Source organism: Mobula birostris, chromosome 14 (assembly GCF_030028105.1).
Source record: "Mobula birostris isolate sMobBir1 chromosome 14, sMobBir1.hap1, whole genome shotgun sequence".
Lineage (NCBI taxonomy): Eukaryota > Metazoa > Chordata > Chondrichthyes > Myliobatiformes > Myliobatidae > Mobula > Mobula birostris.
The window spans coordinates 22,850,669-22,878,394 of record NC_092383.1 but is presented as its reverse complement, the minus strand read 5'-3'; the positions used below and the strand labels follow the sequence as shown (position 1 = coordinate 22,878,394).

General features: G+C 40.4%; 1 protein-coding gene across 7 annotated transcripts in view; it reads left to right on the top strand.

Moving 5' to 3' along the window:
- The window catches only part of LOC140209773 (WD repeat-containing protein 72-like), a 360,805-nt gene that overhangs the window by 201,924 nt on the left and 131,155 nt on the right, over window positions 1-27,726 (top strand). For 6 of the 7 annotated variants that reach the window (XM_072278224.1, XM_072278225.1, XM_072278227.1 and 3 more), the window contains exons 15-18: window positions 4,760-5,604; window positions 14,136-14,221; window positions 19,079-19,173; window positions 19,674-19,863. In XM_072278224.1, the coding sequence (XP_072134325.1) occupies window positions 4,760-5,604; window positions 14,136-14,221; window positions 19,079-19,173; window positions 19,674-19,863 (1,216 nt within the window). The remainder of the gene's footprint in view (window positions 1-4,759; window positions 5,605-14,135; window positions 14,222-19,078; window positions 19,174-19,673; window positions 19,864-27,726) is intronic. The other variant, XM_072278229.1, reaches the window with a different exon arrangement.

The window sequence follows — 27,726 nt, the reverse complement described above, 5'->3', positions numbered from 1 at the left end:
CTTATATCTGGTTTGGTGTGAAACAGTATTATTGTTACTTTTGTACTGATGTGTTCTTCACTTGCCTGAAGGTAGCTGTCCAACCATGTTCCAAAGGATCAGTCTGCTGTCTCAATATTTATTACAGTATTGTATTTTAACTCCACTAAAATCATACTTACTTATTTTGTTATTAGTCCAAGGTAGGCTCTTCAGCCCAATGGGTCTTTGCTAATAAATACAATAAATGCCATAAATACAACCCATCAATCCCACTCCGATTGTTTGCCTATAGTCGCAGTGCGATCGCTCGAGTTGAGTATGATGTTCTCCCAAGGGGTTACTCCCTTCATGGAGAACATCTGTGCATGACTCTATGTGATATGGGGAGGCTGATGCACGGGCCGTCAACACACAGTCCTTGACGGATCGGGGTCAGGGTCCAGTGACATGGCATCCAAGATGACTGGGAACCCTGCATTGCTGCAGACTTCCTCCGATTTCACTGCTGTTGTGATGTGCCATCAACTTTCGTCAGCACCACCATTCACCTATAATCTTTCGCAATCAATTATTAACTACTCCTTGATTCCTTTAACATTTGCCTACTCTAGATATAACCTGTATCTGTCAAATAAGCTACCGGTACATCCTCAGTGCAAAGCCTATCAAAAACTTTTAATCTTTGTGTCATCAGAATAGTTCTATTACTACCAAAAGCATTCCTTCTCTTATTATTTATAACCAATGTGATTGGCTCCTTCCACTGTACTGCTGACCGTTAGCCTTCAAAATAGTGTTAATTAATTATTTACTTAGAGACACAGCACAGTAACAGCATCTTCTGGCCCAACGAGTCCATGCCACCCAATTACGTCCATACGACCAATTAACCTACTAACCCGTATCTTACAGACAGCAGTAGAATATAACATTCTACTAATCGCTATCTTCCATGTCACCTCAGCTTGAAACTTTCTACTTACTGGCACTTGCTTTCGATTGCCAAATCAGTCATTAATTCAAAGAGAATGGAACTTCTTTAAAAGTAATTAAGAGGCCCCCAGGATAGCATAAATCATTAAACTGAATTATTTCTTTGAAGAACCCCTTGATTTTTTAGTGAGATAATGGCTTGGAAAATCTCATTAACAATTATTTTTGGTTCTTGATAGCTTTCAGTACAATGCTTTTGAGCCACTGCATCATATTAACATTAGAACAAATGGCCCCTAATCTTTTGGTTTAAGTGTCATTTTTTGTTTGAATGTCGAATCAATGTTTATTACTCTATAATGTTCCTTGCTTTTACAGAACTCCTAAAATATTAACCAAGGCCATTCAAAATTCCTCATTGATTTCTTCAGGAAATCTTTCTGAAAGCCTGATTGCTTTTAGTTCTTGTTTTTAGAGCTCTAATTCTGAAAGGTTATTCCTCAATTCGTATAAAATACTTAACAATTTACTACTACTTGCTATGCATATTTGATCACAAATAAGCAAGAACATCCATCCCATTTTATTACCTTTCTGGAAATAAACTACATTTCCTCATCCCTTAATCTAGTTATCGTGATTTTTATCTTTTTTCACTACCTGAAGCCCACTTTGTATGTTGACCATTGGGCCCCAAATTATCTTTGCCTAGTTTGTTGCAATACCCTTGTTTAGTTACCATGCTTTTCTTCGTAATATTGAGAAATTGCCTCTCGTTCATGTTTACTTTATTATATCAGTTTCTGGTCACCTTTCTCAAGGCTGGTATTTGTCCGGTGTAGTGTTTGAAAAATGAGAGTTTTACATTTATATGGCATCCTTCATATCCTTCTCAGCATGCCATAGTGTGCTTCACAGCTATTTGAGCGCTTTCATGTATAAACATGTGTAGAAAAAGTGGGAATCAAATTACGTACAGGAGGACTTTGAATAGTTTATTTATCTATTTATTGAGATACTGCAAGGAATGGTCCCTTTCGACCCTTCAAGCCACGCGACCGAGCAATCCCCTGATTTAATCTGAGCCTAATCGCAAAACAACTTACAATGACCAATTAACCTACCAACCATATGTCTTTGAACTTGAGAGGAAACCCACACGGACATGGAGAGAATGTCCAAACTCTTTACAGGCAACAGCGGGAATTGAACCTGGGTCACCTGTACTGTAAAGCGTTGTGCTAACCATTATGCAACCGTGTCCCCCTTATCAGCGCACATTATCGTAACTCTGTTCTCAGAGTGGGACTTGAACTTGTGAATGTTATATGGCTGATACAAGTGTAATGGAATAAAAATTGTAATACATACTGTTTACTTCACTCCTAATTAAAAGTGCTTAATTGAGTCATCCAATATCATTAACCAATAGCACAATTGTGGCCACTGAAGATTTCGAATGGACTGAGGGGCCTGGACTACGTACACATATATTTGTGTGGTTGTGTTTTTACCAATATTCTATATGTGCTTGTCCATGCAAGGACTGGGCCTCAGAGCTGCAGATTCGCCTAGCGGGAGTTGGGTGTGGGGACTCAAAATCATTGTATTTTTACTGATACTCTATAAGGGTTTGCTGACTTGTATGTTGGAGGGCTAGGCATCAAGCCAGGGTGTCGCGGTGGGTGGGTGGGCATCGGGACTCTTACAACGTGATTGTGATCTTGTGTGTGTTTACTGTGTGTGGCTGTTGGTAATGTATGTTTGCCCCTTGACCCCATGGTAATATTGCCTTGGTTTGGCTGTATTCATGAGTTTTCGTGTATGGTTGAGTGACAATTAAACTTGAGCTGAAATGAACTGATTCAGTATTTTACCTAACACTGATGGTCATTGTAGCAATTGAAAAGAGTTTCAAGTGGCTATGAAAATAGAGAAAAAAGTAAAATAATGAGCTTCAAAGCCAAAGCTTATCAGAAACACTACACGTGAGCTGTAGGGGAGAGAATGTTTCAAATGAAGGAAAAGTTCGGCTGAGTCCTGCTTTATCTAAAGCAAGTGACAGAAATTAATCACTATTATGCAACAAATTAATTAGTATTGTGCAGAAGAAGAAAACCCTTTCCTGGTTTAATTACCGTATATTTAAGTTCTGCAATATGACTTTTTAAGCCAAATTTATTGTCAAGTGATTTATACAATGCTGCACGATGTTTATTTAGTTTCAGAAATTTGGTATTTTGCCCCAGGCAAACACAAAGCACTAATATTTAAACATGATAATAAACTGACAAGTTGCACAGTGAAAGCAGCTTTCCTTTTCTAAAGATCATTGTATGAATCATGCTAAAAAACAGTTAATGTTTATGTGTTTTTTTACACATGCTGCGTTGATCTGAGCTTTCCAGTGAGTTGTTCACCGCTTCGTCTCATTAGTGACATCCTTGGTCAGAAGGGCTTTGTTAATTACAATCCGAGCACAATGGTAATGCTTTTTGCAAGTGATGGCTCTTGTGAGCTCAGGGTTGGCGGAAGCTCTAAGTTATTGTGTCGGCATAGCTGGAGGGAAAGTGTGAGCACATGTTAGGAAGCTGATGACAGAACTCTGTGGAATAGCATCTGTGCTGATTGTTCCTCCTAGTGTGCCATCCTCACGATAATGGAAGCCAATTTATATTCAAAACAGATATATAATCTAAGATGCAAATTATTGCTCAGTAAAAGCACCGAAATTTTCCATGTTGATCCATTAAAACAGACCTTGACTCATGTTTCTTATGAAATAATTGAAAATAGGTGGCATTTGTTTTAGTGTCTGATAATTGTTTGTGTTTTTTTTTATTTCTTTACACTTTTCTGTTTTATTCTATTGTTATAAGAAGACTTTTGAAAAGACCTCTTGTACAAAAAGCTAGACTCTTGATCTTGCACTCTATCTTGTCATGGCCTTGTACCTTACTGTCTGCCTGCGCTGTATGTTCTCTGTGACTGTAACACATTATTCTGCATTCTACATGCCCTTTCCTTGTACTACTTTGTTTTACTGATGGCGTGCCTTGGTAAGTATTACCATAATAAACCAAATGCTGGCGGAACTCAGCAGGACAGGCAGCATCTATGGAAAAGAGGACTTCTCCTCTTTCTTTCCAGTCCTGCTGAAGGGTCTCGCCCTGAAGCGGCAGCTGTTTACTCTTGTCCTGCTGAGTTCCTCCGGCGTTTTGTGTGTGTTGCTTGGATTTCCAGCATCGACAGATCCTTTCATGTTTCTGGCAATGGTAAACCAAGATGCCAATTAACCAATTTTCTAAAACCAGGCTGAAGCCCTTGACTCCTTGTTCAACATTTACCTCCCTGTCAGATGAAGTTATTAACCTGAGTCACTGAGTGTGCCTGTCCTGCACTCAACTTTAACGGACATCTGAACATGTCTGTGTACCTCATCCAAAAACATACTGGTGGTAAAGTGTGAGTGTTGGCCAGTCATTTAAATATGCAATCCTTCCTTTAACTTGGGCCACTACAGCCAGTCATAATGTCTCAATTTAAAATAACCTATTTCAGCATAGAAAAGAGTTCAAATATAGAACAGCTCACTTGAGGAATCTTCATTTGCTGAAACTTCTTTCACAAAACTTACAGAGTTACTATATAGTTCGTGAATATGTGTTACACCATTATTTTCCTTCATATCTTTCCCCTTGTGCATGTTTTGAACTTGTGATATCATTCTGGAGGAATGTTGTATCATTTTTTAATGTATGCATTTCTAAATGACAATAAATGGAAACTGAACTGAACTGAACTTGTCTCAGTAACCAGTACTTTTTTTGCTTTTAAATTGCAGTTTGCATTTCCAGACCCCACCCCACAAGCATTCACAATCCAGCCAGTGAAGGCAAAATGGAGTGACGGCGCCATCCACGTGCTGTTGTTCGACGTCAGCACCATTTGCGAACAGCTGCTCTCGTATCAAGAAAAGGAACAGAAGTTGCAAAGTACTGTCCAAAACCATGAGATGTTAAAGAGGCCAGCTAGCGTTGACTGTAAGAAACCACCAATGTCTTTAAAAAGAAACAAGGCACCGACAAATCTCTGTCAGACGAATAGTTCGGTAAAAGATTTGGTCCGTGAACATTTCTATTACAATGAGCACAATGCAGGTGGATTTGGGAGGGAAGGAGCTGGAATTAGCAAACACAAAACAAAACCCAAAGGCACTAAAAAGGCTACAGCATCAGCAGTGAAAAAAATGGATGTTAATGTGGCCACAGACGCAGCCAAGTTACTAATTTCCTGTCTCTTTCCCTGGGGTGTGGATAGGGATCTAGATGAACTCTGCATTAAGCATCTGGGGATGTTTCAGCCTCGCTGTCCAGTGTCCTTTGGCCTTTTGTCACAGGATGATTATTTGTCTCTCCTTTTACCGGGATGGTATGAATTCAATCGAGAGATGACAAAGGACCATGTATTCTGCAGCAAGATATCAAATAAAGTTCTGGACCTTGCAAAACAAGTCTCAAATATTACCCAAGCTTGTACTGTTTCTATGGCGGAGACCTTGAATGATGATGCAGATGGAAACTTTCAGTCAGAAATGACATCTTATTTATTATCTGTCATCTTGTTAGTCAACCTACAGATGAGAATGCCTTTCCCGTTCAAGGGGAATGAAATGCATAACATAGTGAGGTAAGAACAGTTGAGTTTAATCATTTAACTGTACGACAAAAGGCATTGAAATCTTACCATTTGCTTATCATAAATTGTATTAAATATCAAACATCTATGTGTGGTCTAGCTAACAGATAAGAACTCCATTAGAAAATGCCGTGACTTAACCCTTTCAAGTTCCTTTTATTGCTTAGTGATTACTTGTATAAGTACAAATATTGATTTCATTAAAAATGAGAGGAGTGTGTTCTCTTGAAAATAATCCACTTCAACCAAAATAATGCAGAGGAGTGTTGATACATTTTAGGCAAACTAGATTCCATGCTAATCTCAATAAGTATAATTCTATATTTAATCGCCTTCAAGTCAGACATTAGCCTATAGTTGTCCATCAATAAAATTCTGCGCTGGATAAATCTTCCTCAGCTATTTTAATCAAAATACACATAAGATCACAGGGATTTTATGCAACTTAGATTTTCATGGCTTCTTCCAATGTAGTCAATCATGACTATTTTTTCTGAAGAAAGGTTACATTTGCTTAAACTAAAACTAATAAATATTCAAAAACACAGCATTTAAAAAGTGTGGCAAGGAATCAGTGAATAAATGCTTCATGCCATTGCACCTCATGACGTGTTCAAACAGGCATGTCTGTTTTCCAATACTAATTCTTCATCTGTATCTTGAATTATAAACACTATCTCACTCCCTCAAGTGAGTATGTTCTGCTGGGGTGCATGGTCCTGCATGTCATCCTTCAATCTGTTTCAAATCAACCAGGATAAGAAATTGCTTTTCTGTCAGAAATCAGCATGGGCTCCCTGAAATGGCCTTGTTGGACATCCTGTTTATGTGGGTCTGCCTTTGTTAGTTCTGTAACTTTGTGACACAGCACATTTGTAATGGGTATTTTTCTTCATCAACGGCCTAACGGTGGTCACTATGGTTTCCAACTAATTTAGCCTCTTGTCAGTATTGTGTGCTACCACAATTGAGGTTGCCATCTACTTCCATCCATTTTCACAGGGCTCTGTTCTTTACCTTGTTTGATGATCTGTTCACCTAGCTTCTTGGACAATATAATACTGTTTGAAGTTTACCAGTTTAGCATTAACATTGATGAGTATGTATGCCAACATAAGTATCTTTAAAGTTTTCTCTCTATTTGTATAATGTTGTTTCCAGGAGTAATTTTTGCAGTCTCTGCGTCTTTCAAACTGACCTTTAATTTTGTAAGCTAGCCTTCACCTTCTTATCTCCATTGGTGCAGTCACTATTGGCAGTACTAATTGTTACCCATTATACATGACCTGTGAATTCCCTACCGCACCCGAATAGGGCTTGAGACTAATTGTGCTGTTTTTCATAAGTAGGTGGATGAGTTTTCTCCTATAGAGGTCTCTACCCAAAATCTCCTACTATGTCTATATTTATTTGCACGTATTGCTTGTTTATCTACACTTTTAGTGACCTCTTGCTGCTTCTTCCCATTCCCATCACCAGTGATGATGTCATATTAACCAATTTCCCCCGGGATCAATAAAATATGACTATGACTATAACAAATCTACTCCTGCCCTACGAGAATAAACCCGATTGTTATGCAGACTCATGATCTATATGTTTCTGTTGGACAAACCTTCTCTCTGCAAGGAGATTGCACATGTAGAGCTGCTTTGATTCATTGTTTTGGATTTGGTTTTAAGTGCCTTTGCTCTACAGTAGCCACTTTATTATGTACACCTTTACACCTGCTCATTAACGCAAATATCTAATCAGGCTATCATGTGGCAGCAACTCGGTGCATAAGGGCATGCAGACATGTTCAAGAGGATCATTTGTTGTGCAGGCCAAACATCAGAATGAGGAAGAAATGTGAGCGAAGTGATTTTGACTGTAGAATGATTGTTGGTGCCAGATGGAGTAGTTTGAGTATCTCAGAAACTGCTGATTCCCTTGGATTTTCATGCAAAACAGTCTCTAGTGTGTACAGAAAATGGTGTGGGAAAACAAAAAAAAACATCCAGAAAGTCACAGTTCTATGGGCAAAAATGTCCTGAGAGAAATGTCAGAGGAGAATGGCCAGACTGGTTCAGGCTGACAGGAAGGTGACAGAAACTCAAGTAACCATGTGTTACAACAGTGGTGTGCAGAAAAGCATTCCTGAATGCACAACCCGTCAAAACTTGAAGTGAATAGGCTACAGAAGCAGGAGTTCCAAGGTGTACCTAATAAAGTGGCCACTGAAGGTATATACCCTGTTAACACAGATTACATTTCCCTTTTTATAAAGAAATGAACCTGCAGTGAATGGTTGCTGTTACATCTGCAACAAGAATTCACACTATTTATGCACATGCAATCTGCTCTGATTCAAAAAGGGAGCATTCACTTCCTTCTCATTATAACCACTGTCGTGTTTGTGCCTGGTGATGGATGAAATTCCCTGACAAATTTCCCTGCCATTTCCATTGAGGTTGTAATATTGAAACCAGGTTGAATGCAGGGTTCTGTAGAGCTTCATAACTTGGTCTGAATCTGTTTGTCATTTAAGCCACACACAAATATAGTTGACAGCACATTTTTCAAGAATACACCCAAGCTACATTGTCAGTATAAACCTTTTAATCCAACAATATGGTTGCTGATTGCTTCTTTCATCTTTATGCCAAATAAGCAACTTCCTGCTGTATCAAATGGCTGCATTTTGAAATAATACTCCATTTTCTGCTTTACCTCTGTGAATGAAACATTATCACCTTCCTTTGGAGCCACCAAATTGGTGAGCATGCAATGAGTCTCAGGGCTAATTTCCCTCCATCCAATAGGCCCTTCGAACTCCCTTGAGACTGAATTCAGTGCCTGTATATTTTCTGTGAGATCCTCTGTATCCTCTATTTCCAGAATATTTTCAACGGTACAAACATCTCCATTCTCTCAATATATTGTGTGAGGGACTCATGCATTCTATTGTACACTCCAAAGCTATCTATATATTCTGTGTGAATTTGGGTTAGCATTTCAATTCATTTAAGTAATGAAATTGCTGCACAATACAATTTATTGATGATGTTACTTTACTCGCAAAAACTGTAAAAATGAAATACAGAATTTAAAAACATAAAAATAATGAAAATTATATTCAAACATCAATTTAAATCAATTGCAAACAATTAAGAATAATGCTGGAAGCGCATATGATTTTGATAGGACTTTAAAAAAAAATTTTTCCCTCTTCTCTCCCATTGCGGCTTGGTCCTGATCAATAAGCTTATGAATCCTGTACAGGATCTGCGAGCGCATTGCCCAGCTAGGGAACCTCAGCAAGACCTTGCCCCTTTTCTGAGAGATGCAGAGAGCAGCAGCCAGTTGCAGCCAAGAAATGGCTGGTGGAACTCTAGCAGTTGTATGAGGAGCTTCAGGTGCACATGGAGAGTCCTGAAACCTTCAGGCACCTGCCACTGCAAAATACAGGAACTCCCAAGCAGAACTGCCTGCATTTACAAGAAAAAAAATCCATGCCAGTTTGCCCATACTTTTAATAATGTAACTGGTTAATCTGAAAACATAACTATGATTTCAAGGCTAATTATTCAAAGCACTAAAATGAATTGGTATGCAGAACAGAGAAAAGTCAGATTCAAACTATATAAACAGTAACTTCTGCATAAAAGCACATCCTGGAACATTAAATATTCACCTTTAGCCAGACCATGACAGAAAATCCATACATGTATCTGTAGGCTAGAAGCCTTATGAGTGACTGATAATTTAATAGCCATTTATAACTTTAACATAAATAGTGTCTTTCCAAGAAAATTATGTTGAATCATCTAATTAAGGGGAAATTTAATATTTGATAGTGTTATTTCTAATGGGCTGAGTCTGAGTCAACAAACCAGGCTGATGCCTTAGCAACAGCCATCTTATGGATTCTGTAGTGTTTGCTATCTGATAGACTGGAAGCTCAAGGCTGCTAGGTAATCTGAAAATAAACATTGCCTCTGTATTTGATAGCAATGTGCAAAGCTATTGGAGGTACCAATCAATTTTTGTGTGGCATTGAAAATTTCAATGATTCTTGTCAGCAGATATTCTATTAAACTGCATCAGTTCCCATTTATTTTGTGCTACTGTGCTGTAGTTAATATCTTGGTACTGTACTTGGCATCTAATGTACATGCAAAACTGTCAGGCTTCAGATTAATGCAATTTACTCTAGCTCAAATCTCTATGATAGTTGGAAAAGATCCATTTACTTCTTGTGCTGACTCGCATTTTTAAATTAATTCTAGCATGCACCAAATATCCCTCTCGTCATTATTAAAGTTGAAGTTTCAAACCATCTAGTTTGCCATTCTCGTCAAACATTAGAATTGTTTTAAGAGAATTATGTGTGCATGCTGGATGGTTAGAGTTTTGGGTGGAGGGTGATGGAAAGGTGCTGACAATCCCCAAACACCCAGAGAATAAGCACAAGGTCATAGGTTAAGGGTGAAAGGTGAAATATTTAAGAGGAACCTGAGGAGGAACTTCTTTGCTCTGAGGGTGATGTGAGTGTGGAATAAGCTGCTGGTGGATTCGATTTCAACATTTGAGAGAAATTTGGATAAGAACTTTGATGGGAGGGGTATGGAGGGCTATGGTCCAGGTGCAGGTCAATGGGACTAGGCCAAATAATAGTTCAGCATGGAGTGGATGGGCCAAATGGCCTGTTTCTATGATGTAGTGTTCTATGACTCTAAGAACATTAAAAAAAAGGATCAGGGGTAGGCTATGTAACACCTTGAGTCTATGCCATCATTTATCAAGATCATAACAGATCTTCTAACAGATCTTATTTACTAAGGAAACTGGCATGAAGTCTATGGAATTAAGGGAAACAAATAGTGAGATCATGGAAACTGTACAAATTGAAAAGGAGGAGGTGCTTGCTGTCTTGAGGAAAATTAAAGTGGATAAATCCCCCGGACTGACAGGGTGTTCCCTCGGACCTTGAAGGAGACTAGTGTTGAAATTGCAGGGGCCCTGGCAGAAATATTTAAAATGTCGCTGTCTACAGGTGAGGTGCCGGAGGATTGGAGAGTGGCTCATGTTGTTCCGTTGTTTAAAAAAGGATCAAAAAGTAATCCGGGAAATTATAGGCCGGTAAGTTTAATGTCGGTAGTAGGTAAGTTATTGGAGGGAGTACTAAGAGACAGAATCTACAAGCACTTGGATAGACAGGGACTTATTAGGGAGAGTCAACATGACTTTGTGTGTGGTAGGTCATGTTTGACCAATCTATTGGAGTTTTTCGAGGAGGTTACCAGGAAAGTGGATGAAGGGAAGGCAGTGGATATTGTCTATATGGACTTCAGTAAGGCCTTTGACAAGGTCCCGCATGGGAGGTTAGTTAGGAAAATTCAGTCGCTAGGTATACATGGAGAGGTGGTAAATTGGATCGGACATTGGCTCAATGGAAGAAGCCAAAGAGTGGTAATAGAGAATTGCTTCTCCGAGTGGAGGCCTGTGACTAGTGGTGTGCCACAGGGATCAGTGCTGGGTCCATTGTTATTTGTTATCTATATCAATGATCTGGATGATAACGTGATAAACTGGATCAGCAAATTTGCTGATGATACAAAGATTGGAGGTGTAGTAGACAGTGAGGAAGGTTTTCAGAGCCTGCAGAGGGACTTGGACCAGCTGGAAAAATGGGCTGAAAAATGGCAGATGGAGTTTAATACAGACAAGTGTGAGGTATTGCATGTTGGAAGGACAAACCAAGGTAGAACATACAGGGTTAATGGTAAGGCACTGAGGAGTGCAGTAGAACAGAGGAATCTGGGAATACAGATACAAAATTCCCTAAAGATGGCGTCACAGGTAGATAGGGTCATAAAGAGAGCTTTTGGTACATTGGCCTTTATTAATCAAAGTATTGAGTATAAGAGCTGGAATGTTATGGTGAGGTTGTATAAGGCATTGGTGAGGCGGAATCTGGAGTATTGTGTTCAGTTTTGGTCACCAAATTACAGGAAGGATATAAATAAGGTTGAAAGAGTGCAGAGAAGGTTTACAAGGATGTTGCCGGGACTTGAGAAACTCAGTTACAGAGAAAGGTTGAATAGGTTAGGACTTTATTCCCTGGGATTTGATAGAGGTATATAAAATTATGATGGGTATAGATAGAGTGAATGCAAGCAGGCTTTTTCCACTGAGGCAAGGGGAGAAAAAAACCAGAGGACATGGGTTAAGGGTGAGGGGGAGAAAAGTTTAAAGGGAACATTAGGGGGGGCTTCTTCACACAGAGAGTGGTGGGAGTATGGAATGAGCTGCCAGACGAGGTGGTAAATGCGGGTTCTTCTTTAATATTTAAGAATAAATTGGACAGATACATGGATGGGAGGTGTATGGAGGGATATGGTCCGTGTGCAGGTCAGTGGGACTAGGCAGAAAATGGTTCAGCACAGCCAAGAAGGGCCAAAAGGCCTGTTTCTGTTCTGTAGTTTTTCTATGGTTTCTGTTTTGGTGTTATTTTCCAAAACTATCCCAGAGTCCGTTAATGTCACATACTGCTCATTACACTGAGATAATTATGGTTATCTCAGGATCAAGGATAAGTTACATCTATTCCAGTTGTTTAAGTTCTGGGACAATGGATTCTGATGTAGATGGGATAGGAGGTGCCTGGTGGGATGGGCGGTGAGCATAACAAAGTACTCCTTCTATCATTAACATTGGATTTGAACCTTCATAATTCTCAAAGTGCTTGTTGCTAAGACAACCCGATCTATTGGTTCATGCACAGACCTTCAGTAACAAAGGCCTAATATCAAATTCCTCCCAAAAAAATTGTGATTTGAGCATTTTATTGGAAATACTTGCATAAAATATAGAATTGTTAATGAAATTCATAAGCTTTTGATTTGCTGATACATGTATAGATTTTCTGTACATTCATCACCAGTGAACCTGCCGCAGGTTTCTAACAACTAGGTGCCACGTTGCTGATTTGAAAATGCAGCTGGTAGTTTTGCCAGGATTTAACACCTGTAACACAAATGTAATTCTGAACCAGTGCATTAGGACTTTCAGATTATCATCTAAGACTGTTCCTTTACTACAGCTCATTTGCCGCTCAAAATCAACAACCTGCATTTCATAATATGTCAAGTTAGTTACTGAGCTCTATCTTATCGACACTTCAAACATAGCTGTTCCAATGGATCATATTTTCCATATATATCATTGACCTGAGGATTACTAATGATCCCTCATCGAATGGTGGAAGAAAGCTGAGTGAAGGAAACGATCTCTTAATACACCACCCATGCCAGAAGTACAAACTCGATGATGCTTATTTTGACTCTCACACTACAGAGCACAGCAATTTCATGTTCAGAAACCCAAAGCTGGCTATCAGAAGTCCATTTCCTTGCCTGCTTTACTTCTCCATTCCAGATATAATTTACTGTTTTATTTAGCGTCGTTAAGATATTCAGACAATAATGGGGAGTTCTAGTTGATCTGTTGCGCGTGGTAGCATAGTGGTTAGCACACGCTTTACAGTACAGGTGACCCAGTTTCAAATTCCGCCGCTACCGTTAAGGAGTTTCTACTTTCTCCCCACGACCATGAGGGTTTCCCCCACAGTCCAAAGATGTACTGGTCGGTAGGTTAGTTAGTCATTACAAATTGTCCCGTGATTAGGCTAGGATTGAATCTTGGGATTGCTGGGCAGCGTGGCACAAAGGGCCGAGGGTCTACAATGCGCTGTATCTCAGTAAATAAATAAACAAACACATAATTTGAAAACTTGTTCCCTCAACCTTGCTATTGTAAGAGACTGTACTGTGCCTTGTGAAAAGAAACTGATCATTATTTGTTTTGTGGTATTTGCTTCCAATATTCCAGGCTTGTCAGCTCACTCTCATGATGATTGTGCAAGGATCTAGAAAGAAGATCTGGCCTGCACACTGTGTCGGAGAGAGAGATTCTGCTTTAAGGGCAAAGGTTCCACCTCTGTCTTGACACTTTTGGTAGATAGACTACGGGTGACTCCTAAAACTAATACATTTCAACAGCTACGTTTCCCCGCCCACTTACATTGCACTAAGCCCGTGAATAGAAGTAGTCAAGTAAATTGTGCTTCCTTAGGTCGGACCCTGACAATGACTTCAAAGAAAAAGCTATTTGTTCAATTTCATGCTGAAACATGGAATAGTCATTTTTATTTAGTGATGGGGTGATAAAACACATGGAATATAAAAGACTTGAGAAAAATTGAAGATATCATGGAATGGTAGAATTTCTGTTTGTATGAATTGAGTATAATCTGAGAGTTGGCTGTTTTCTGTAACTCTGTCTTACTAATATTAATAATCTTTAGTTGATTATATTACTTAAGATGTGAGCTTGCATTGGTGTTGAAAGTTGTATGTATGGAAACAGGTGGACAACTTTACCTGAAACAAAGAAATCTCTTGTGTTGTGTCCTCAAAATGTGCAATAGTACATGTAGATCTTATTTGGTAAACCAGCAATACATTGCTATTCTGCAGACAACAGAAAGTGGAGTGCCTGCGTGGTAAAGGAGCGGATGCATCACACCTGTCCGTCTCTCCATTTACAGGAGAAGCGTCCCAAAGTAAGTGCAAATCCAAAAAACCGAGATGCTAAAGAAACCAATCTTATGCAGAAAAAAATGTGGTTCATTATCCTTTGGAGAAAAGTACTAAATTGATGTGAACAAAATCTTTGAACCATTTTTCAACATTTATATCTTATTTTCTTAGTCAAGTCAAACAACATAATAAACCATGACTACATCATTTGGGTCATAAGGTTTTCATTGCTGTTAATAATATGCATTTTCATAGCATTATATTTTAGTAATGAATATGTGAAGGTTTTCTCTATTCTAACCAAGGTATTTAATGCTTTAGCTCTGATTACACATAGTGGCATCTTTATTGCGTATCTCCTGTACCTAATAAAATGGCCACTGAGTGTATGTTTGTGCTCCTTTGCTGCTATAACCCATCCTCTTCAACGGTTGACATGTTGTGCATTCAGAGATGCTCTTTTGCACGCCACTGTTGTCACACATGGTTATTTCAGGTACTGTCGCCCTCCTGATGAACCAGTCTGGCCATTCCCCCCGACCTCTCTCAATAACAGGGCGCTTTTGCGCCTCAAAACTGCTGATCGCTGGATTTTTTTTTTGTTTTTCACACCATTCTCAATAAACTCTAAAGGCTGTTATGCATGATGAGCTTGGGAGATCAGCAGTTTCTGAGATACCCTTTCTGGCACCAACAATCATTTCATGGTCAACGTCACTTAGATCACATTTATTCCCCACTCTAATGTTTGGTCTGACCAACAACAGAACCTCTTGACCATGTCTGCATGCTCTAATGCATTGAGTAGCTGCCACATGATTGGCTGATTAGATACTTGTATTAAGGAGCATACAGGTGTACTTAATAAACGAGTGGCCATTGAGTGCATGTCCCATGCTGCTATGTATAGTCCCTGTTTAGAGAATTATCCAGTTCTATGCACCCTACTCCAACTCACACGTGAAGAATGGTCAGCTTGGGTAAGGTTTTGGTTGCAAAATGATGAGTGTTCCTTCTTCTGTCTCTCCTCTTCCTCTGGGAAAGGTATTTATGGTGGCAGGTGAGCAGAAGTATGTATAGGCAATGAGGAGCCTTGGATATCTAAGAACTTAGACAAACCTGCCTTTATTCCAGGAGGATTAGATTTTAAAAAATTAAGACATCTGCTCCAATTATATAAAGCCCTTGTGAGACCACACTTGGAATGTTGTGTACAAAACATGTCTTTTTCTTGAGAAGAATATACTTGTGATATAGTGAGTGCAGTGAAGTTTCACTAGATTGTTCCTTGGGAGGGTGAGTACTTTGTATGAATATAAGACCATATTCCCTTGAGTTTGGGAGAAGTGATCTTATTGACGCACATTAAATTCTTGACTGGAAGAATCAGGTTGGTACTGGACCCCAAGAAAGGGGGTTTGTTCAGTCCCTCTGAGATGGATTCTTAGAACAGCTTGTACTGGAGCCTACCAGAGAGAAGGCAATTCTAGATTTAGTGATGTGTAATGAACCGGATTTGATCAGGGACCTCGAGGTAAAGGAGCCATTAGGAGGTAGTGACCATAATATGATAAGTTTTAATCTACAAATTGAGAGGGAGAAGGGAAAATCGGAAGTGTCAGTATTACAGTTGAACAAAGGGAAATATGGGGCTATGAGGGAGGAGCTGGCCAAAGTTCAATGGAACAATACCCTAGCGGGGATGACAGTGGAACAACAATGGCAGGTATTTCTGGGAATAATGCAGAAGGTGCAGGATTAGTTCATTCCAAAGAGGAAGAAAGATCCTAAGGGGAGTAAGGGGAGGCCGTGGCTGACAAGGGAAGTAAAGGACAGTATAAAAATAAAAGAGAAGTATAACATAGCAAAGATGAGTGGGAAGCTGGAGGATTGGGAAACTTTTAAAGAGCAACAGAAGGTAACTAAAAAGGCAATACGTGGAGAAAAAATGAGGTACGAAGGTAAACTAGCCAAGAATATAAAGGAGGATAGAAAAAGCTTGTTTAGGTATGTGAAAAGGAAAAAAATAGTTAAGGCCAAAATTGGGCCCTTGAAGACAGAAACGCGTGAATTTACTATGGGGAACAAGGAAATGGCAGACGAGTTGAACAGGTACTTTGGATCTGTCTTCACGAGGGTAATGGATGAACTGAAGGAAATTTATATTAGGCAGGAAATGGTGTTGGATAGACTGTTGGGTCTAGTCCCTGGGACCTGATGGGTCTGCATCCCAGGGTACTTAAGGAGGTGGCTTTAGAAATCGTGGATGCATTGGTAATCATTTTCCTATGTTCTATAGATTCAGGATCAGTTCCTGTGGATTGGAGGGTGGCTAATGTTGTCCCACTTTTCAAGAAAGGAGGGAGAGAGAAAACAGGGAATTATAGACCGGTTAGCCTGACGTCAGTGGTGGGAAAGATACTGGAGTCAACGATAAAAGATGAAATTACAACACATCTGGATAGTAGTAACAGGATAGGATTTATGAAGGGGAAATCGTGCTTGACTAATCTTTTGGAATTTTTTGAGGGTGTAACTATGAAAATGGACAGAAAGCCTTTGATAAAGTCCCATATAGGAAATTAGTGGGCAAAATTAGGGCACATGGTATTGGGGGCAGAGTACTGACACGGATTGAAAATTGGCTGGCTGACAGGAAACAAAGAGTAGCGATTAACGGGTCCCTTTCGGAATGGCAGGCGGTGACCAGTGGGGTACCGCAGGGTTCAGTGCTGGGACCGCAGCTGTTTACAATATACATTAATGATTTAGATGAAGGGATTAAAAGTAACATTAGCAAATTTGCAAATGACGCAAAGCTGGGTGGCAGTGTGAAATGTGAGGAGAATGTTATGAGAATTCAGGGTGACTTGGACAGGCTGGGTGAGTGGGCGGATGCATGGCAGATGCAGTTTAATATGGATAAATGTGAGGTTATCCACCTTGGTGGTAAGATCAGGAAGGCAGATTATTATCTAAATGGAGTCAAGTTAGGAAAAGGGAAAGCACAATGAGATCTAGGTGTTCTTGTACATCAGTCACTGAAAGCAAGCATGCAGGTACAGCAGGCAGTGAAGAAAGCTAATGGCATGCTGGCCTTCATAACAAGGGGAATTGAGTATAGGAGCAAAGAGGTCCTTCTGAAGCTGTACAGGGCCCTGGTGAGACTACACCTGGAGTATTGTGTGCAGTTTCGGTCTCCAAATTTGAGGAAGGACATACTTGCTATTGAGGGAGTGCAGCGTAGGTTCACAAGGTTAATTCCCGGGATGGTGGGACTGTCATATGTTGAAAGATTGGAGCGACTGGGCTTGTATACACTGGAATTTAGAAGAATGAGAAGGGACCTGATTGAAACATATAAGATTATTAAGGGACTGGACACGGTGGAGGCAGGAAGCATGTTCCCGCTGATGGGTGAGTCCAGAACCAGAGGCCACAGTTTAAGAATAAGGGGTAGGCCATTTAGAACGGAGTTGAGGAAAAACTTTTTCACCCAAAGAGTGGTGGATATGTGGAATGCTCTGCCCCAGAAGGCAGTGGAGGCCAAGTCTCCAATCAAAGGTTATGGGGATAAGGCAGGAACTGGATACTGATTGTGGATGATCAGCCATGATCACAGTGAATGGCGGTGCTGGCTCGAAGGGCCGAGTGGCCTACTCCTGCACCTATTGTCTATTGACTATTATCTATTGTCTATTGACTTGGTAGGTGCAAGAATGATTATTCCTCAGTTAGCACACGTAGAACCGTGGTTATGATCTCCAAGATAAGGGGTCAGTCATTCAAAGCAGAATTGAGAAGTTTCTTCACAGTGGATCTTTCTACCTAAGAAGGTCTCTGAATTTTTTTTTAGGTATTAAGCACATGAAAGGATATGAGGTTAGCGCAGGAGAACAATATTGAGGGAAAAGATCTGGAATGAACTTATCGAATGACAAATCAAGCACAAAGAGATGGATGGCCTGATATTTTTTCTTTAGTCCCGTGTTCTCATGTTAATATTTGTACTTGGACTTCTTGTTCTATTTCATCAATCTCTCTTCATATTTCTTCCTTATGAAGCATTCACTTAAATACATCCATACTATTTTCCAGATGGTATTTGCCACAGCTATGTCTAAGTTTCACATTCTGACTGTTCTTTATGTAAACAAAACTCTCCTGAGTTCTTCTTTGGATTAATGGTACCAGGATACTTGTCACTGCTGACTTTACAGCTCTCACTCTCCAATATCTAGAATTATTTCTTGTATGCCATATTAGTCAAGATTTTTATGGACCACTATCTGTTAACTCTATCATGAGGATCTTAGTCATCAAAACTGAAGACTTATGTAAGTGAGCACGTCTGAATGGTGCCCTCCTTGAATAGTTAGAAAGGGGCCATCAGACCTGTTCGGCCAGCACCAGCTTTCTGCCGGGCCATTTCTGTTTTGGAAAAGTAGTGCAAAGCACTATAACTAACCATTAGAGTTCAGCTAGCACAGGTCGGATATCAGGCAAGAAACTGCAGTCAAGACAAATAATATTACATAGAACATAGAACATGGCAGCACAGTACAGGCCCTTTGGCCCACCTTTGACCTTTTAATATACTCTAAAATCAGTGTAACCCTTCCGTCCCACGTAGCCCTCCATTGTTCTATCACCCAAATACCTATCAAAGAGTCACAAATTTCCTTAATATATTCTGCACAGGGTTAACATATGATGATTTTTGTGGATAATTTAAAGTGCATCATTGGGAAATATTAATATTCAGATACTTCTGAATTCCTTGAAATAATACTTGAAATTCCCTTTGATATAAATATAGCACAGGCTTTTATTAATTGAATTATTTCCAAATATCATAATTTAATTTTCCTGTTTCATAGATAGATCTTTCTGCCCATACTGGAGCTTAAGCAAAGAAGCAAGCTATGATGTCCTTGCCAATTTGATCACCAGCTGGCAATTCCAATCAGTAGAGGTAAGTCACTGCAGTCAACAGAAATCATGTACATTTGCTGATTCTTTTTGGGTGTTCATTCACATGCAAATTAGTCAGCTCCATCATGGGCACTAGCGTCTGTAGTATCCAGGACATCTTCAAGGAGCAGTGTCTCAGATAGGTGGTGTCTATCAATAAGGACCCCCACCACCTAGGACATGCTCTCTTCTCATTGCTACCATCAGGAAGGAGCTACAGAAGCCTGAAGGCACACACTGAATGCTTCAGGAACAGCTTCTTTCCCTCTGCCATCCGATTACTGAACAGACACTGAACCCGTGAACACTGCCTCACCACTTTTTTTATTTCTAATTTTGCACTCTTTACTTAATTTAACTATTACAGTAATGCACAGTGATTTCTCTCTATTATCATGTATTGCATTGTGCTGCTTCCGCAAAGTTAACGAATTTCGCGGCATATGCTGGTGATATTAATCCTGATTCTGATTCTGATGTCTGGCCCAACGCTTCTCACAGCTATTGGAAGCAACACAAGCCATGTTACTAGCAGAGGTTCAAAGGATTTTGGGAACTTTGACAAAGAAAACAGTCGACAGCCAACCTTTAATTGGAGTCCAGAATGGAAATGGTGAGCCAAAGACAGGGTCACAACTTGAACAAAGAGAACTGCAAGAGAAGAAGAAAAATACCAGAGCAAACAGATCAGGTAAGTGAATATATGCAAGCTTTGATTTCCTTCCCTCTCTGTTCTAATCTGATAGTGTTCAAGTTTTAATATTGAGCAATTATTCGTAAATAGCTTTATTTAAACCTGTAGGTATTTAAATCACTCTGCTTCCTTCGCGTGGTTCTTGCACTGTAACTTGGCCAGCCTGGTAGGCAGTTTATGAGAGGAGGGTGAGTAACTCGGTCACTGTAACAATGTGCATCGTCCATTTTAAAAAGTCTCATTGCATTGCTATGGTTCAGAAAAGAGAACAATTCAAATGATGGAAACTTAATTTCTGTGCAGCGGACAATGCAGAGCTATTGTAGTCCTTTTCAGTCAGCTTAATAACTATATTAAGAGCAAGAGGGTAGACATGGAAAGTATGAGACCCTCTGAGATCAAAAGGGTAATCTATGTGTGGAGTCAAGGAATGTGGATGAGGTCCCTAATGAATATTATTCAGCTGTATTCACCAAGGAGAGGGACAATAAGGGAGAGATATATTGACAGTTCGAAGCATGTCAGTATCAAGAGACCGAAGGTTTTAGACGTCTCAGAATGCATAAAGGTGCGTAAATCTATCTAGGAAAGTTATGACCAATAAGAGAGGAGATTGTCCTGGCCCTAATGGAGATTTTTGCATGTCTTCATGCAGGGTTTCAACCCAAAATGTGGATTCTTTCTCTTTCCCACTCCTTCCCACAGATTTTTTAAAATGTATCCACTTATGGGATGTGGGCGTCGCCAGCTAAGTCACCATTTATTGCCCATCTCTAGTTGCCCTTGAAAAGATGGTGATGAGCTGCCTTTTCGAACTGCTGCAGTCCCTGAGGTGTAGGTACACACAAAGTGCTGTTAGGGAGGGAATTCCATGATTTTGACCCAGTGTCAATGTAGGAATGGCGATATGTTTCCAAGTCGGGATGGTGAGTGACTTGGAGGGGTTTTTCAAGTGGTGATGTTCCCAGGTATCTGCTGTTCTCATCCTTCTAGATGGCAGTGGTCGTGGGTCTGGAAGGTGCTGCCATAGGAACTTTGGTGTGTTCTTGCAGTGCATCTTGTAGATCGTGCACACTGCTGCAACTGTTCGTCGATGGTGGAGGGATTGGCTGACTCACTGAGTTCCATCTGTATGCCATTTGTTGCTCAAGATTTTTGCGTCTTTGTTAACCACAGTTGAGCTGAGGACCAGAGGATCCAAAACTGGTGTGGTGGTAGGAGGCAGAAGGTAGTGTGGAAGAAAGTTCCCCTCATTCGATCTCTGTGAAAGTGGTCACTGCTTCCTGTAGGCTCCACAGGTGCGGGGCCACACAGTAACTGAAAATCTCCTATGTGCATACCCTTTGTTGCCGTGCAGCTGGATTTTTCTTTTATGTAATGTTAATATAAAGTGCCACGCAGTTTTCAGGCTGTGTAAAAATTTCCTGCTCAGAATAATGGTTGTTCTGGACAGCTGTAAAAGAAATTAGAGGGAATATTGCAAGTGGTGTACCTCAATGATTCATGCTTGGACCCTTAGAGTCTCTAATACGTATTAATGACTTGGATGGGAATACAAAATGTACAGCTAGCTAGTCTGTAGATGACTCAAAAATTGGTGGCAACTTGGATAGAAAGGAAGTTTGTCTCAGCAGGATATAGATCAGTTGGAAAATTGGGTGCAACATTGGGGCATGAAATTTAATCCTAACTAGTATGTGGTAATGCATTTTGAGAAATCAGATAGAGGTAGGACAATAAATTATTTGGTATGAATGAATGTTGAAGAAAAAGGAAAACCAAAGCATCCAAGGCCTTAGTTTCCTAAATGTGGTAACATGGGTATGCTTTCCTTCATAGGTTAGAGCATAGATAACAGAAATTGGGATGCAACATTTCAACTTTACAAAGCACCAGTTAGGCTGCACTTGGAATACTGTGTGCCATTTCAGTCATCACTTCATAAGGATATGATTGCACTGAAGAGCGTGCAGAGAGATTCACCAAGATGTTGTGTTGCCAGGATAGGTGGTGTATAGTTCTGGGGCAAGATAGGACAAGTGTGCCATTTATCCTTGGAGTGAAGGAAATGGCGGGGGGGGCGGATGGGGGGCTGTAATCTGAATTATGTATTATGGGAAACCTAGATATGAATAATAGTCAAAATCATTTTCAAATGGTAGGGGTATCAAATTAAAAAGTCAAATGTTTAAGGTGAAAGCAACAAGTTTTAAGGGGATCTAAGGAGTAATTTATTTGAATAGAAAGTTGTTGATATCTGGAATGCATTGCCAGAGGAGATGGTGGAATCGGATACAATTACTATGTTTAAGAGGCTTTTAGGCAGGATGAGGCAGAGAAAGGTATGGTCATAATGTGGGCAAATGGTGTTAACGTAGATGGGCAAATATGTCAGTGTGGATGTGGTGGTTCAAGGGATTTGTTTCTGTGCTATACGGTTCTATGACTCCTTGACTATTCTGAAGTCAAACCGTTTACACATGTACAATGTTGCCCATGGTTACAGCCACAAAAATTACCCTGGTGGTTTGCATGATGAATTCTTCTTTTGGAGTTTGGTGACTTTTTCTGAAGTTAAACAGCAGCTGTATTTTTCTGACCCATATAAAACAGTTGAGGGGACTCAACTGTGAAAATACTCACTATTCTGAGATCATCCTAAAACAACAAAAGACAATCCTCCTCATTATCCCTCTCTCGCAACTCACCTTCATAAACCATCAATCCCTGTCTCCTCCATGTTAACCTCCAATGACAGCCAAGAGTGAGACCATATGATTATTTATGTGTGTTGCCTCTCTCCCTAACCAGAGCCAAGTCACAGAGATTAGCATCTACCCCTAACCCAGTTAGAACTCATAATTCTTTTAGTTTTAACTCAGTTTCCCTTTTGGAGCTGTTTTGCTTCACCGTAGTCATTAATTTCATTGTTTCCAGATGTTACTGTTCTAATGTTCCTTTCAGGACTTTATATTGTTCAACTTGCTGTAATCTTAATGCATTCCCAGTTAAGGCTATCTTATTTAACACTTCCAGCCCTGAAGAAGGGTCTCGGCCCAAAACGTTGACTGTTTATTCACTTCCATAGATGCTGCCTGACCTGCTGAGTTCCCCCAGCATTATGTGAGTTTTGCTCTGGATTTCCAGCATCTACAGAACCCCTTGTACATATTTCAGAAGATGTTTCTACTCCATGGGCTACTATCTCTAATTTCTCCTGCTTTTGTCCTAACGGACATCAAATCACACGTCTGTAACACTTAATTATTTATTTAGAAATACCACGCAGACAAGCTCTTCCGGCCTGAGTCGCACCACCCAGCAATTCACCTATTTAACACTAACCTAATCACAGGACAATTTACAATGACCGATTAACCTACTAACTAGTACATCTTTGGAATGTGGGAGGAAACCAGAGCGCCTGGAGGAAAGCTATGTATTCACAGGAAGGATGTACAGACTCCTTACAGACGGTGTTGGAATTGAACTCTGAAAGTCAACACCCTGAGCTGCAGTGGTATCGTGCTAACCACTACATTACCATGGCTCCTGGACCCACATTGATTCTGAATAAAGGAGCCTCGAATTTAAACAGAAAGTGTTAAATATACTCAGCAGGTCAGGTCTCATCTATGGAACGTAAAACAGAGTGAACACTTCAATTCTGTTTCTCTTCCCACAGATGTAACCTGACTTACTGAGAATTTCTAACACTTTTCCTGTTTTTGTTTTAGATTTCCAGCAACTAAGCTTGTTTTTCAGTCTCAAAATTTAAATCTTCTTCCCTGTTTTCACATACCTTTGTGGCTTATCCATTGAATGCTCCATCCATGTAATCTTTAGCCCCTGAAATACCATTTGTATATGCATTGCTCTAATTCAAGGCTTCACAACGTTTTTTATGCCATGGACCATATCAAAGGGTCTGTGGATCGCAGGTTAGGAACCCTTGTTCTGATTCAAGCCTCTTGGTCCTCTCCAGATTCTAATCTTTTATCATTGGTGGTCTTGCTTTCAGGTACCGTGACCCCGTGTTCTCGATTCCTCTGTAAATCTCTCTCTCCTGACTTTAAGGTGCTCTTTCGAATATCCCGCTTGGACCAATCCCTTGGTCGTCTTCCTTGATATCCTTGTGTATAGACTGATGTTTTGTTTTGTTAAATCACCTGAAGTTGACTTAGCTTGTTTTGCCATGTTACAAATTCATCCATAAATGCAAGTTGTTGCTACTGTTTTCGCAAACTAAATCCACAAACAGCTCTAGCTGAATTGCTGTTTACCTGTTGGTAGTGTTGGTTGAGGAAGGAAGTTTGGCCAGTGTAGAAGAAGGCGCCTTGTATTTCATTAAGTAGTGTAGAGACAAGAAGATAGGAGCTACATTTAAAATCTCTGCTGAAGAACAGCCTATCCATTAGTGCAGGACTTCCTTGGTAATGCACTTGAATAGCAGCTCACGTCAATTTGTGATATTAAACAAAATTCTAATCTGAATAATGCTGACATGAACAGCATTATCTTTATTTAACCTTAAGACTTTGGATGTAATCATTCTGAAGAAATATAGAGAGGCCACCACTTGTTGACTATATATTCTACATTTATATCATAAGCTGTGGCTTCATGTTGGCCAGAGTACACACCTTCTCCTCTGCATCAACCTCAGTTTATCATTATCCAGGTAAACTGGACTCTTGACATGTGAACGAAATAATCAATAGTGCTGTTCACTGACTTACTCTCACCAATACTCACTTCAGATCCTGTCAGATCCATTTGGCTCGTGGCCCCATCACAGTCTTGATCCTGACATGTTGAGGAGAACTGAATATCAGTTTAAAGTCTCACTTCTTTATCAATGCTGACTCACTCTGTAGCATTCTTGCCCTCCATCGAGTTATGCTGTCAAGTCCAACAAAAATCGAAGAAGACACAGTGGCACAGCACTGAATCCTACATTGGCAGAGGTAGTGTCCTGAAGTTGAAAGCAGGTCTGTTCCCCTAAAGAGCAACCTGCTGGAAGAACTGAGCCAGCCAGGCAGCATCTATGGTGGGTAATAGACAGGTGATGTTTCAATTCAAGAATGTAATTCTGGATTGAAGCATAGAGGAAAGATGGCCAGAATAACATTGTGAGGGGAAGAGAGTGGAGCAAGAGCAGGCTGGTGATAGATGGTCCACTCTAATGTTACTTTTTTTTTGCTCCAGGTTCTAGCATCTGCACTGTCTTGGATGTCTGGAAAGGACATTCTTGTGGAAGTTGTATCTCCATCTGCCCATCATCACCCTCCGCACCTGCTTCTACTTGCCCATCGGCCCCTGCCCCTCACTTTATACTGACCTCCCCTCTGCATTCTCAGTCCTAATGCAGGGTTTGGACCAGAAAAATCTGAAATCCTCTTCCCTCCTAGCTGTTGCCTGACCTGCTCAGTTCCTCCCACAGCTTGGGTTTTGCTCCGCGTTCCAGCAACTGCAATCTGTTGTGTCTCCATAAAGTAAAGCCCAATTTTTGAAACCAAGCAACCTCTTCGTCATCATTATGTGCCGTGTCACATGACGTAGACAATCATGGTCCCATGACCATGGTCGTTCTTGGCAAATTTTTCTACAGAAGTGGTTTGCCATTGCCGCCTTCTGGGCAGTGTCTTTACAAGATGGGTGACCCCAGTCATTATCAATACTCTTCAGAGGTTCCCTGCCTGCCAATGGTGGTCAGGACTTGTGATATGCACCAGCTGCTCGTATAACCATCCACCAGCTGCTCACTTGGCTTCTCATGACCCGGATCTGGGGCTAAGCAGGTGCTACACCTTGCCCAAGGGTCACCTGCAGGATAGCAAAGGGAAGGAGCACCTTATACCTCCAGCCCTTCACCCACCAACAACCTAGTGTCTAATTTATGGCCACTTTTTGACAAATAGCAGAGCAGAATCTGTGGTGTCATGGTCAATCTTTATCTCCCTTTCAGTATTACTAAAAACAGATTATCTGACACTGAAGTTAACTTCCCTGCAGATCTTCGGAACAAGACATAAAATTGATAGTTTTCAACAGTGAGAACAGTTAAGTGATGGTACCTCCAACAATGAAGCATTCTTTTAATACTGGATAGAAGAATTGAGTTTAATCATCATCTTTGGGTTAACACTGAGAAATAAATCCACAACCTTACAATGCAAACGGAATAGCAAATGAATTCTGTGCATTGCAAATAGGCTGAAAAATAGAACTAAGACCAGGATCTGATCAACAATGATATTGCTGAAAGGCAAAACCAGCTCTGAGAGGCGATACCACTGCTCTTTGAGGAGGTTAGAAAAACATTAGCATTGGTCATTTTGACACCCCTTTCCCTGATTTGAATTGAACACTCTGCAGGTGGCAGGTGACCTAAGTGACACATCTGCCCATTCACATTGTTCCTCAACTCCGTTCAGAGCCACAAACAGTCCTTTCAGGCAAGGCAGCACTTCACCTGTGAACCTGTTGAGGCCGTCTATTGTGTCTGGTGCTCCCGACATAGTGAATCTCGTGATAAATTGAGGGACCGCTTCATCGAGCACCTCCACTCCATCCACCAAAAGAGGAATTCCCAGTAGCCAAACATTTTAATTCCAACATGTCATTCCATGGCATCCTCTTGTGCCAAGACGAGGCCACCCTCAGGTAGGAGAGGCAACAACATATTTTGTCTGGGTAGTCTCCAACCTGATATCATGAATATTGGTTTTTCCTTCCAGTCAAAAAAATCTTTTCCCCCTCCCCCTCTTCTATTCCCTGTTCTGGCCTGTTCCCTCTTCTCACCTGACTATCAACTCCCCCTGAGTCCCCTCCTCCTTCCCTTTATCCTATGGTCCAATCTCCTCTCCTATCAGATTCCTTCTTCTCCAGCTTGCCTGGCTTCACCAATCACCTTCTAGCCATCCTCCTTCCCCATCCTCACCTTTTTAATCTGGCGTCTTCCCCATTCCTTTTCAGTCCTGAAGGAGGGTCTCACTCCAAAGCATCGATTATTTATTGAAACCCACAGATGCTGCCTGACCTGCTGAGTTTCTCCAGCATTTTTGTGTATGATTGCTTTGGATTTCCAGCATCTGCAGAATTTCTCATATTTATTCTTTACTTATAGCTCTTTACTGTTATATTTTCTTTCTCAATTGGATCCAGTTAGAAAATAATTTGTCGATGTATAAAATAGCTCTATGGGCACCTTCCATAATATAGAATATGCTAAGTCCGCTATTTACAGTGTACCAGATTTATTGTCTTATTTATTGAGATATAGTGCTGAGTAGGCCTTAGCAGCCCTTCAAGCCACACCACCCAGCAATCCCCATTTAACCATAGCCTAATTACAGGACAATTTATGATGACCAATTATCTTACCAACCGGTACGTCTTTGGACTATGGGAGGAAACCGGAGCACCCATTGGAAACCCACGTGGTCACAGGGAGAACATACAAATTCCTTACAGACAGTGGCAAGAATTGAACCCAGGTCAGTTCTGGTACTGTAAAGCATTGTGCTAACCACTATGCTACTGTGATGCCCCAATTGGATTGGTCCAATCATACATTGTTAGCAGAGCTCCTCAAGCAAAATATCTTAAAGTCAAAACAAAAGAGTTGTTGAGAAATTATTTAGCAATGTTCATCCATGTTTAACAAAGGAGCTGCTCTTAAGTATTTTCTGAATAAATTACAACGTGCTAGCTGAAAGGTTGTCAACAGGAAGGCTACCATTAAGGTAACAAGTAATATTTAATTTATTTGTTTTAAGATTTTTTATATCCAACATAATATAATAGAGCTGGCATGTTTGAAGTTTGCATACAATGTGAAAATTGACAGAGTTGTGG